Source organism: Tachypleus tridentatus, chromosome 6 (genome assembly GCF_004210375.1).
Source record: "Tachypleus tridentatus isolate NWPU-2018 chromosome 6, ASM421037v1, whole genome shotgun sequence".
Classification (NCBI taxonomy): domain Eukaryota; kingdom Metazoa; phylum Arthropoda; class Merostomata; order Xiphosura; family Limulidae; genus Tachypleus; species Tachypleus tridentatus.
The window spans coordinates 59,357,869-59,372,206 of NC_134830.1; the positions used below are offsets into that span (position 1 = coordinate 59,357,869).

General features: G+C 34.7%; 1 protein-coding gene across 5 annotated transcripts in view; it reads right to left on the bottom strand.

Annotated features, from left to right (window-relative positions):
• Positions 1–557: 557 nt before the first annotated feature.
• The window catches only part of LOC143252623 (calcitonin gene-related peptide type 1 receptor-like), a 60,734-nt gene continuing 46,953 nt past the window's right edge, over positions 558–14,338 (bottom strand). For 4 of the 5 annotated variants that reach the window (XM_076505029.1, XM_076505030.1, XM_076505032.1 and 1 more), the window contains 4 exons: positions 13,161–13,296; positions 10,765–10,806; positions 2,897–2,986; positions 558–1,399 (listed from right to left, as the gene is read on the bottom strand). In XM_076505029.1, coding sequence (XP_076361144.1) covers positions 1,319–1,399; positions 2,897–2,986; positions 10,765–10,806; positions 13,161–13,296 — 349 coding nt within the window. In that variant the 3' untranslated portion in view covers positions 558–1,318. The remainder of the gene's footprint in view (positions 1,400–2,896; positions 2,987–10,764; positions 10,807–13,160; positions 13,297–14,338) is intronic. The other variant, XM_076505031.1, reaches the window with a different exon arrangement.

Below are 14,338 nucleotides of genomic sequence, written 5' to 3' on the forward strand. Positions count from 1 at the left end.
TCGACAATTGACAATAGATCTTAAAAATTCCTCGATTATGAAATTATTAAGCCTCTTGCAGTTCATTATAGGCCGAATCTTGAAGACATACAAAGGGAAATGAAGACAACTAAGAGAATGAATGAGAGTTCAAGTGCGACATTTGGAACCGGTTGCGAAAGAAGCTTTAGCTTTAGACAGTCTGTCTCGGTTATATCCATCTTTTTTTTTTTTCTTTCGTTTAAATTATTTTACGTTTCAATTGTTTTCAGCAATATTTTTATTTGTTTTATTTTAATTACATTTATTTATTTACGCTTAATATTAAGTTTATTTACTTGTTATTTTTTTCTTAAATAAATTTTTCATTGAAGAAAATATGAAGTACAGGTCTAATCTTGCCTTCGATTTGTTCTTTTTTTACCCTAGCTTCCCTGAAGTCACGGCCCATCAGTGTTGACTGAACAAGCAAAGCAAACAACTAAAATAGGCCTTACATAGTGTAATAATAATGGGTAACTACTATGCCAATGTGCTACATGTTACCCAAACGTCTAAAGTAAGAGAAAAACTATACGTTTAAACCAACCTAGTTGTTTATTAAATATTTATTTTGTTACACTAGGGGACGATAAAAATATTTATTTTCCATTGAAACGCCGGTGAACTCAGCAGATAATCCGATGTGGTTTTGCTAAAAGAAAAACACACACACACACATCGAAACGTTATTCGTATATACTGATATAAAATTAGTTATTAAGATACAAATTACACCATGATATTCCTTTGCAGAGTCTATCGCGAGTATCGAAACCTAGTTTTAGTGTTATAACATAAAATTAGTTCAAAAGCCCATCAAAAGAATATAAAGTATATGGTTTTGTTACTGTTGTTTTTTAAATAAAAATCTCTGCTAAGTTAAAAAAATGTTTCTTCAATTTTTGTGTTTCTTTTAAAACAAAATTTTCTTATAATTTAACTCAACGAAACAAGAATTTTTTGAGTTTACAAACAGAAGGTTTAAGTTGAATAAAATATTAATTAGCAAATCAACATTTTAATATTTGTTTCAGAAATATTGCCACTTTTAATACTATAAAGAATTTCAGACAAAATGGTGTTTTTTCGTATAAATAGGCTTAGCTCATACCAAATCTTATATCTTGGTGATTTGTCTTTCTTTTTTGTTACCATGGGATATTTGTGAAAATATTACAACGAAACTTTCCTTTATGCCATATATGACGCCATTGCACGGAGACGGATGTTTGTGATAATAACGATGAATCAGCTAGATAATTTGAAGAAATTAATAAGACAGAACAGAAGTCGTTACTCAAACTCTGGATATCCGGAAGAATGGCTCAGAAAGAACAAACTGACTTCCAACATCCGATGGACTACTTCGAGGAAAGTACTAGTCGAGAAAGAAAAACAACTAAATTAGTTAATATATCCTAATGATTCATATAAAATGTATAAAATCATTGAGACACTTAATTCGCACTCTAGAACCAGAACGTGCAAGTATAAGTTGTAATAACAGAAATTCATACATCCATAGCCGAGGTGGAAAGTAATTGTTCGTATGTATCACATCCATGTAGTAATGCAAACTTCTCTCAGTGTGGTATAGGTGTGTTTTGATAGGGAAAAAGCAAACTAGAAAAAATATGGGTTTCTCGGTTTATAAAGTTAGTTAACAATATACAGTGATAACTCAAATGATGGACTAGAATATCAAAAATAAATTAACGGGAAGCTGCTTTTGAAATATAATGATACTGTATTCACAGTACATGAATACGTTCAACTAGCTCCACCCTTCTCCTGAAGACTTAATTAAACTACATTGAGAAAAGGAGATAAAAATTCAAATGTCCTCCAGAGCATCGTGAGTCTGCTCACAAACGTCATAAGAGAAAGTTAACAGATAGGAGCTATTACATGTTATATTATGACAATTATCATATACTCACCATACAATAATTATCCATATTTGTCACTACTTTCACGGTGTCAAAACATATTAACATTCACAAACGTAATTTACAGTTTACTATGTTCACGAAAGTATATTGAATGTGCTCAAATATATAAGACCATTTGATGAATATTTTTCAGTTGGGATGTTATTGACAAATGTATTCTATTATATTAATGTCCAGTCAAGACACACGATATGATGTCGTGCAGTCAAAATGACTTGCAGAATACACTGTTATTAATAAGAGAGATATTTTAGCGATTTTTCCACTTTCCGTATCTCGGACTGTGGTAATCCAAATTGCCACACACTATCAGTTAATGTGCTATACTAAACTCTTACTTCACATAGCGAATTTCAAGGTAATTCATCAAGAAGTACCTTAGATATAACAGTTCTAACTTCCTCTGAGTTTTTTTTTATTCGCATTAAAAGTATGGAAGTTTTTTCTGTGTTAACTTTTATGAAGTTATTTACAATTTAGTACACTAATGGATCTTTTCAACCTTGGCCCAGCATGGCTAGGTGATTAAGGTACTTGACTCATAATCTGAGGGTCGCGGGTTCGAATCCCCGTTACCCCAAAAATGCTCTCCCTTTCAGCCGTGGTGGCGTTATAATGTTACGGTCAAGCCCACTATTCGTTGGTAAATGAGTAGCCTAAGAGTTGGCGGTGGGTGGTGATGACTAGCTGCCTTCTCTCTAGTCTTACACTGCAAAATTAGGGACGCCTAGCGCAGATAGCCCTCGTGTAGCTTTGTGCGAAATTAAAACAAATTACATTGAGAGAAGCTATAAATTTTATATTTACAAACACAGAAATTCCTTAAGTTTATTACTTATAGGTTTGGATAATAAACTTTTACAGTTGTAGAAATACGAGTCACTGACACTTAGATATATAGAAATAGAAGTCATGACACTTACAGACATAGAAGTCACAGCATAAGAAGATGTCTTCTTCCGTCTGGACATCAAACGAACGTCACTCCACTTCCTGTTCACAACCGTCAACACCTATATGACAAACCTTGGGCTGATTAGATGTTTGTAGTTATACTATGTATTACAGTTTCTAATTCTAACACACATTCGTACATAACCAGCTATTTATCAGTTACAGATGCATCTAACATCTGTTTCATCGTCACATCAACAATACCATCCAGTTTTTAATGTAATATACTGAACCCACTCATGTTTTGTTTTAACGATGGAAAAGCAAACAGAGTTAATGACTAATTAAAGCATTAGTAGCGAATCTCAAATGTTCCAGAAGTCTAGTAACAAGTTATTAATTAGTCGATATGGACTACTAGCTCTGATGAAGTCTAAGAATGATTACATTCTTGAGTTATTCTTGATTTTGAGTTATTACATTCTGAAGACCACTAATTCATATTAAGTTTGACATATTTCAGGAAGCATCATCCAAATTTGATGTGACCCAAATATTTAATAAATAATAACCAAAATAAAAGGTAATTCTTAAGGCCAATGATCATATTTTGTGGATCTTGGTATTTAAATATGAAAATAAGTATTTAATTCAAAAATGGATGCATGCATTAGTTAATAATCGCTAGTCCAAGGGCGCCAGCAGTTGTCAAGCTTCACTTTAATATTATTACTATTATTATATTAACGAAACACTTGTATATTTAATTCTTGGAATTGTTTGTTTGTTGTTGTTTTTTAATTTCGCACAAAGCTACACGAGGACTATCCGCGCTAGCCGTTCTTAATTTAGCAGTTTAAAGGGAAGGCAGCTGGTCATCACCACCCACCGCCAACTTTTGGGGTACTCTTTTACCAACAAATAGTGGGATTGACCATCATATTCTAAAGCCTCCACGGCTGAAAGGGTGAGCATATTTGGTGTGACAGGGATTGGATCCCGTGACTTTGAGATTTTGAGTCGAGCTCCTTAACTACCTGGCCATGTGAGGCTAATTCCTGGAAATATTTTCTTAGTCAACACGATTTTGAATGCTATCAAATAATACAGTTAATTTCGAAAGCCCCCTTCCTTGTGACTGGGAGAAAAAAAACGAACGTTACGTTATTAATTATGTATTGTGCACGTTCTGATGAGCAAAACCAAAAAACAAAAACAACAAATCACGTTATTGTAAGTTACGTCTTTCCAAAACAAGAGTGTCATGAATTTGGCTCGAATAAGTAAAATGAGGGAAAAAAGTGTAACAGAACTGAAAGAAACAAGCAGCGTATTCTTAAGTATTTTATAATTCCTTCAAATCACGACAAAAACGTTCTTGTGGAAAGAGAATGTTTCAGTAGGCCTAGTAATAACGTGGATATAGGAATGGTCACAAAGAACAGCCATGTTGTTCCGTAACAAATAAAGTAGAAGAGAGATTAAAACACTGATGAGTGCTAGTAATATACAACGGTCAAATTTCATGTTTTGTTCTGTTCTTTAAATTTTCATGATTGAAGAAGTAACGGCATTACATTCACCTTCTGGCTAACAGCTGGTCTCCTCAGTTAAGTGTGTCCCCCGCTGGTACAGCGGTAAGTCTACAGATTTACAACACTAAAATCAGGGGTTCGATTTCCACTCGGTGGACACCACAAATAGCCCGATGTGGGTTTGCTATAATAAAACACACACACACACTCGATTAAGTGTGAAGTAACGACGGTGGACAAATGTAAATAAATGCACTTTTTTATTTAAACAACACGTTGTAACATTACAGTATGAAAACTAGATAAGTAAAATACATTTAAAAATGTTTACATAACTAAACGTACGTAGAAAACGCATGATACACCTATAATTACACTTTCCCCCTTCTTTCAAGTTTGTCCTCAATCCGAAATTAACTTTAAAATCAATAACCTTTAAATTGTGGTTATGGTTAAGGAGAACAACTAATTCCTAAATGCCTGCCATACAGACGTCACAAAAACCTTTAACAAACATTTCCAATACAAGGTAAAAACATATAGTATAAAAACTGGAATTAACTATACAAATATAAACGGAAAACTTTATATTTGTTTGTTTGTAATTAAGCACAAACCTACACAAGGAGCTTGTCTGTGCTCTGCCCACCACGAGTATCGAAATCCAGTGTCTAGCGTTGTAAGTCCAAAGACATACCGGGAGGGAGTAAAACTTTAAGTAAATCTTTAAAACAATTTTTAAGAAACTAACTTCTTTATAAATCATTCATAATAGAAAAAAATACACTTGAAACTCTTCCCGTTAGCCTTTAGATTAACAAACAAATATATATATATTTACATAAACACATGTGAAATTACTCCTTTATCAATTAACATATACATATAACCCTTTAGCACTGACAAAGCAATGCAAACGTGTATATAGACACAATAAATAAAACTAAACAGACAAAAATAAGTAAATCAAACTGCAAAGATACGCTGTCCACTTTAAGATTGATGTATCTAACACACGATAAAATACCTATTTACGAAACTAAAACAAAATTAAATATAAACAGGATAAAAAGAAAACACGTTGACATAGATCTCATTAAGCTTAAATTTAACGAGCGATAGCAGCAGTCCAATGTAATGTTGAAAAAAGGCCCTTTAATTTCGAACGCAAAAAATTAAAACATACAGTGAAATGAAATGTTTTACATGAAATAAACTGCACACTAAAAGTTTGAACACATAAAAACCTTTTTTATGCATGAATCGCCTAAGAAAAAATACAAAAATACGAAACTAAAATCTAGCTACTTCCTGCTTACGTTCGTGATAAAAAAGGAGCATTATTGATATATATACATATGTGAATGCAACATACGTAAACGAAGAATACATTCAAAATTTATCTATTACAAAAACACATTTTAATTCTCTCTCTCTCTCTTCCACGGATACCCACGTGTGTGAGAATGCCTCTGTTAAAAGAAGTAAATTTACATTTAACAAATCCTTCAACAGGTTTGACGCCTTTCTCATTCGTTCGCGAGTGGAGCGACATGAGGGTGTTCTAAAATTAAAACATAAAGAACAACTGAAATTTAAAAATAATAAAACAAAATGTAATTAGCTACAAAAATGTATTCCATCCATTTGGCTGCAATCTCCCAGCAACGGTGCTTGAATATTAGAATCTGTCCTAATTTGTGCTGGTTTGTGATCACCTTAACTGGTTTGAAAAAAAAAGTTCTGTGCTTGGTTCCTTCTAGGAATCTCCTGACGTTTCTTAGTTTGGAGTATACTTGTTCACTGCAGTGGTGTATGTCCTATCAAAATGTTTGGCTGGTCTAGTTCTTGAGGTGGAAACTTCCTCACTGATGGCAGATACCATTGAAGAAACGTTTAGCTAGTTTGCACCACTGTTACCCTGATCTTCATTGCCAATGTAGCAGTCTTGCTGGAGATTATTTCACTTCCATTTTGAAGCATTTAGAAGCTCATTGAGATGTACCTGGTGCCAAACAGCTCTTCTTGGAGTTTGGTGGTTCCAACAGCAATACTGACTCTTACTGCTGGGCCACTTGGAAGCAAGGCTCCTCCAGCTGGAATGGTGTTGAATCAAAGTACCTGACACTAGAGATTTTACAACAACGTCAGGGCTTTCATTGGCTACGTGTTTACCAATTTGAAGAAGACTCCCAAACCTGATACATTGTAAAGGATCATCTTCATCCATGGGATTAGTAATGGTAAACATTATTCAAACAATCTCTGTGAAGATGTTACTGTAGAGGAACTCTTGGGTTTGGTTTGCTTTGAATTTCACACAGTGTCACACGAGAGTTATCTGCACTAGTAATCCCTAATTTAGCAGTGATAGACTATAGTGAAAGCAGCTACCGAATAACACTCTCTGCCAACTCATGGGCTAGTTTTTGGAAACGCATAATGGGATGACAGCCACATTATAATATCCCCAAGGCCTAAAATAGCGAGCATGTTTGGTGACGGGGATTTGAGCCTATTATCCTCAAGATGTTAAGTCAAGTACCTTAACAACCAGGCTATGCCAAACCCGAGGAGGTGTTGGGCATTCTGGAACAGTTTTGAAGCTTCATAAGTCAATAAAGAATCCACAGTAGATCAGGAAAAGGGTGTGTTTTCTTAGAGCAAAGCCACATCGGGCTATCTGCAGAGCCCACCGAGGGTTCACGAACCCCTGATTTTAGCGTTATAAATCCGGAGACACACCGCTGTACTAACGGGGGCATCAGGAAAAGGAAAACAGGAAATAGAACTGGAATAAGAACTGGTCAGGTTAGGAAATGCTTCATAGTTAAGAACAAGAGATTGTTCTAGAACTTGACCTTTAGTGCTGAAAGTCCGGATTCAAATTCAAGTTTTCTTGAGATTTAACTGCCCAAAGATTTAGCTTAATGTGAGGAGTAAGGGGGTCATAACACTTGGTTGTGACAAAGATCCATATGCTGTTAAAGCAACATGTTTACATGTTTAATATATACTCACACCCGTCTTCTTCCACAGAACATATGCCAAAAATTTTGAGGACTTTCTAATCCTCTTTTATTCTTTGGGTTTTTACTAAACCAGCTCCCTGGGATCTTATTGTCATCTTTTGACCTTGTCAGATAATGGGAACAAACCTTATCTCTAACCTTTGACTGTAACCTTGCCTCTAACCTTATTAGCCTCGTTCTATGTTTCCATGAAAAAATATATTGCTTATAGTGCTTTCCAAGACATTCTAAGTCTGTGTAATTACACTTTTGTAGTATTTAATAAAGTTGAGTACAAGAAACTGCGATTATTAAACAAAAGCCAAAAAGAAATTGTTTCCTACTTTGTCCCTGAGGAGAATAATATACATCAAAACTGAAAACTAAATATTCCATCTGTTGTTAGGTTAAATGTTCCTAGGAAAACTTATACTTTAGCCATTCCCTACTCAGACAGTATTTCAAAAACGATTAAGAAGAAAACTATCAGCTATATCCACAAGTTCAGTTAAGATATGTTTTAAAAAGAGAGTCTAAGTTTAAATGGTTCCTCCATTTTAAAGAAAAACAACGTCCAATGAATACCTCGCTAGTGGTATACGAGTTCACGTGCCCGCGGTAAAACCAGGGATGTATTGAATCAGTCATTGGTTGAATAAAATAATACTGTAACACTAAAGCCTACAACATCAGTAGTATTACCAACCATTATCTAAACCTCCAACACCAGTAGTATTACCTCCCATTGTGTAAACCTGCAACACCAGTAGTACTATCAACAGTTATATTAACATACAACACCAGTAGTGTTACCTCCCATTGTGTAAACCTGCAACACCAGTAGTACTATCAACAGTTATATTAACATACAACACCAGTAGTGTTACCTTATATTAACCAACATTGTGTAAAACCATTATATTAACAACAACACAGTAGTACTATCAACAGTTATATTAACATACAACACCAGTAGTACTACCAACCATTATATTAACATACAACACCAGTAGTACTACCAACCATTATATTAACATACAACACCTGTACTACTACCAACCATTATATTAACATACAACACCAGTAGTGTTACCAACCCTTGTCTTATACAACACCAGTAGTATTACAAAACATTGTCTAAACGAATGCGATGTTGTACATACCCCCAAATTAAGAGAACCAGTCTTCACCAGAAGATGAGCACACCACCACTACATCTTTTATTGAGAAAATAAGAGCAACTAAACTGTTGATAATATGTGTGTTTGTGTGTGTTTTCTTAGAACAAAGCCACATCAGGGTATCTGCGGAGCCCACCGAGTGCGACCCCTGATTCTAGCGTTGTAAGTCCGGAGACATACCGCTGTACTAGCGGGGAGCTCTGCTGCTAATAAAGAATACAAAATGTTTTTATTGGCATCAAGGCTCATGTTTTCTGTCGCTAATTAAGGAAACTACATATTGGCTACAATAGCAGGTATTTAAGTTACTTTCTCTAATTCCGTTTATCTGGTTGTCATAAATGAAACATTAATCACTACAGTACATAAAAAGTAGATACAGTACATATAGTGAATGTGCACATCTAAATAATTAATATATTAATTAACATGCCTTATTCACGGGTGAAGAAAAAGTGAGGTATTGTTAAAATGGGAAAAACATAATTAGAAAGGAGTTTACATTCTGTCAATGTGTGCTGGCCCAGTGGTTAATCACTCTAAACATGCTCGCATTTTCAGCCGTGGGGAGTTATAATGTGACGGGAAATTCCCCTATCCGTTGCTGAAAGAGTAGCCCACGAGTTGGCGGTGAGTGGTTATGACTAGTTGCCTTCCCTCCAATCATACACTGCTAAATTAGGGACGATTAGCGCAGATAGCTCTCGAGTAGTTTAGCGCGAAATTTAAAAACAAACAATGTGTGCTCGCTGGTGGTTATCGCACACTAAAAATATAATGAAACGAATCTGGAAAAGAGCAAACTATGCAAGAAGTCTTTCAGGTAAAAACCAAGGAACATCTCCAGGTAATATACTCAAAATCTACAAAACGTACATTAGACCCGTAATAGAATATGCATCACCTGCTTGGATTAACATAGCACCCACACATTTACAGAATCTTCAACAAATACAAAGTTCAGTTCTAACTTCGGCATATAAAGTACCACGAAGCACTTCATCCACATTTATGCACAAATATGCAAACATAGACACAATATCTGAAAGACTCTTGCATAATTCTCTAAAATATTTCAATAAGAATTGGCATAAGAATAACTTAATGTGTGATCTCGACAGATACCACGTACATGATGTAAATAGCCCTAAATACCACTCCCCTTTTAATATGTATTTAAGAAATGTTACTCAAGCTGGCCACCTTGCTCTAGACAATTAAATTTTTTATTATTTTTTTTTTAATTTATTTATTTATTATATTTATTTTTTTTATTACTATTATTGTTACTACAAGTAGTAGTAGCATTTCTCTATGGAGAAAAATTACGAAAAAAAACATATATGTGAAAATACAAAAAAAAAACAAATAAAAAACTTGTGCGTCCATGCATGGACTGTGCCCTGAAATGGGCCTGAGTACGATATTATACTTTTGCTCAGGTCCTAAGCTTAAAAAAAAAAAAATCCTTACGTCAGACGCTATCAACGTTCGGGAGGGAGGAAGAGGTCTGATGTACCTGACCCTCCTGGGTATTTAACATCGATACACAAATACCCACACGGTGAAACTCGAACTGGGTTGAGTGAGGTTACTTATCAAAGGATTTGTCCTGGGCTACAGTGTAACTTGCTGCGATTCTAATAGCTTTGAGATATATTTAATTTAAAAGCTTTTGAACCTATGTTGCTTATAACTACTAATTTTAATATATATATATATGAGTATTAACACATTATACTGAAAAATCTAACTAATACTGATGTAAAAGCGTATTTTTAAAAACTCGATGCACTGCGGAAATGATGTCTAGCTGATTGTTTGTTTGTTTTGTGAATTTCGCGCAAAGCTACTCGAGGGCTATCTGCGCTAGCCGTCCCTAATTTAGTAGTGTAAGACAAGAGGGAAGTCAGCTAGTCATCATCACCCACCGCCAACTCTTGGGCTACTCTTTTACCAACGAATAGTGGTACTGACCGTCACATTATAACGCCCCGACAGCTGAAAGGGCGAGCATGTTTGGTGCGACGGGAATTTGAACCTGCGACCCTCAGTTTACGAGTCGAAGATGTCTAGCTGGATAATATTTACAATTCCTATTACGTGTGTATCATCTACTAAACTAACGATGTCTATATGGGAATATAATTTTGGATTAATAACCACTTACCTCATTGTTACAGAAACAAAACAAGAGTGCCACACATAAGCCCTAAAAAAAAAAAAAAATATATATATATATACATAACACATATACGCTTTGCTTTACAGCATTCTCCATAGTTTTGCTATCACTAACACGTGACGTTGTAACACGCCACTGTTAACCAGATAATTTAGTTTCTGTCGTTGTCATTGTAATTTTTTCGAATTTTGGATACTAGTATATATGTTGAAACATTTTTTTTCCTAGCTTATAATTAGACCCACAACCTAAAAACAGATTTAAAATATTCGTTGGTAAGCCATGGTAATTCATATGTTAACCAACAAAGAAACTTTACATTAGTAGGAAATTTGAAAACAAAAACATTTTCATTTTACAACCGTTATATTGAAATGATATAAATTTCCTCAATAGTTCTGTACTTGAAACAGTTATTTTAAGCACTTTGTTTTTTTCAAATTAGAAAGGATTGTTCAGAAAATGTATACATTCTTACGTCGAAACTAAGGTTTATATTTGTTGTACGAATTCATTGATATGAAGGTAAAATTGAATGTAAAAATTTATTGCACGTTTTAAGACATGAATCTTATGATGAACACACATACGACAGATTTAAATGTCTCATCACGCACTCAGATGTTGTTTTATTAATTTTAAAGATAATACATAGCTCATATCAAAACACAGTAGCACTAAAAATAACAGTTTCAGCGTGGTGTATGAACGTTTCTAAATTTTTCAAATGTTCATGGATGTCTTTCCTGAAACTAAGCTTCGCAAATAGAGTTTGAGGCTGTTTTTGTTCTCTTTTTCTCAGCATATTTGAATAAAAATAGAATCAGATGAAGAACATATAGATTATATACATTATAAGAGTTAGTTAGTTAATTACCAAAGTAGTAATAGTTTTATTAAATACTTCCAATGTAACAACATCCAACATATATATTAAGGTTAAATATATGTCTATTTATCTATTATACGAGCGAACACACAAAAATATGTGTGTGTCTGTCTGTTTGTCCGTTATCTAACTACTTCTAAGTTGCTTGGTCATTTTTAACTAAACTTTGTAGGATGATAGTTTGGGTCAAGAGACATGTTAGTGGTTGGTTCACAACCCATATTGTTCCTGTTCTTGTGGAAGGACATTAACAACTGAGTGTTGAAAGCGTGTAACAGAAACCACTCTTATTGTCATTCTTTGGCTGCTCCCGCTTCATACAAAATCACCTTGACCATCAAAGAGTGTATACCATGTTTTAAGCAAACACATACTGAGTTATTAAAGCTTATACCTAATTTTGGGAAAGTAATAATAAACACTCTAATAACATGTTATGTTATAAATAAATTGTGTAAAGGTTGGGAGTTTTTATTTATTAATTATGGCATCCAACCACATATTTTTTAAGTTCATAACCCGGACAAAAAACTGGTACCTCATTTAATCTGATATAAATTTATTTTCTTTTTCAACAAAGGTAAAACAGAACGAATCATTCGTGATGTAGATGGACAGGAAAATCCCATTAATCTTATATATATTAAGAATTCTTTTATAATCGGTGTGTATTACGTGGATGCCAAAGTAACAAATTATTATTATTTTTTAAATAGCGGATTCTTGTTTTTGAGAAGTTGGTCATTTTCACTTTCATTTATGAATATTACGGGTTTAAAATATGTTCCTGTTTTTAAAAGGTAAAATCAATCTTACCATGTCGTTAGGTTATGTCTGGGCAGTACGACACGGAAGAAATACTTTCCAAGTATTAGTGAGTTTTGGTTTTGTTTAATGCGATGTTTATTTCGCATTTTATGAATTTTGCCAGTTATTTCTGCTCTTACTGAATACATTATTGAAAAACGTTTCTTTTGCAAAACAAAAAGCAAAAATGACATTTCCGAATGATGAGTTTGCAAATAAAAGAAAGATGTGTTTAATATAAACTCAATAACCTGGTTAATAATTGCACAGAGCCAAGTGGAAATAAATGCATTTATTCTTTTCAGCATTCTAAAAGCACGAAGGCATACGCTACATATCTGACACTTATTTTCACGCTTTGATGTTTGTTTGTTTGGAAATTTCGCACAAAGCTACTCGAGGGCTATCTGTGCTAGCCGTCCCTAATTTAGCAGTGTAAGACTAGAGGGAAGGCAGCTAGTCATCACCACCCACCGCCAACTCTTGGGCTACTCTTTTACCAACGAATAGTGGGATTGACCGTCACATTATACACCCCCACGGCTGGGAGGGCGAGCATGTTTAGCGCGACGCGGGCGCGAACCCGCGACCCTCGGATTACGAGTCGCACGCCTTACGCGCTAGGCCATGCCGAGCCTTCACGCTTTGAATAAACGTAGAAGCCACAACTGTCTTAAAAACTCACCTGAAACGAAGTAAACAATGCAGAAATAACGTCATACACTTTTTCAGCTAAAGTGCCACGACTAGGCCTAAATGGTAACAGTAGGTAGTGCAATCCAAGTAAAGGAATTAGGATAAGAATTGCCCTTACAGCTTTCCTATAAAAATGTTCAAATAAACAAATAATTAATTTTCAGTTTAAGAGAAAACAAAACTAGATGCAATGGTAATACAAATCTAGGAAACTTTAATATGTGACAACGTTTTTAGGCCTAAGCCATTCTTCTCGTCGCCTGTTAAAGTCATGGTCAGGGACCAGAACATATTCGAATATCACTAAAAGTGTAACGATGGAAGAATGTACGAACAGCACTTTTATTATCATCAATTTGTATTATTGTAAACAGCAGACAAGCCTCAAACACCTTCGTTGGAAAATTTTAATATATTTTATTATACCCAGTTAAAGCAATAAAATTATTTATCTATTCTAAGCCGACTTTTTGTGAACCTCTACACAAAGTAACTCTTTCTAATGCTCCAGTGGCATAGCAACAAGTTCGCAGAATATCAACACTAGAAGCCGGGTCTCGATACCCCTGAAGGAGAGAGCACAAATAGCTCATTGTGTAGTTCGGTACCTAATTATAAAGAAACAAAATATATTTCTACACTCTGTTTTATAATTTTTGATTTTAATTTAAGCGTTATATTAAATCCATTTTTGAGTCTTACCCCATAGTTACTGCCACTGATGCCACGTCTGACAACCGAGCAGCTTGACAGTAGACATGCATCGTAATTTCTATTGGAAAAGGCTACAATATCCAATGCACACAGCTCGCTTTCCATAACCCATCTTATGTTCGAGGAAGAGGGTTTCCCAGCACTCATTTAGATAGTCCAATTCACATGAATCCATACATGCTCTATCCATCTTCCTTTGGAATGTCATGAAATGACTACCCATTGCATTTTTCAGCTGCTTCAGTGATGTGACTATTCAATTGATATGTTGTGAAAGCAACCGGTGTAGATACAAATAACTGTGACGGTTTTCCAGACTGGAGTCTTTATTATGTCTCATACTGCTGGCTGGAGCAAGTGAACAGTTTTTTTGTTTTTTTTTGCCAGGACTTATGTATTTGTGGATTGTGTTACAAGACGCAGCATTCTGCTTATTACTGCTTGGGTATAACC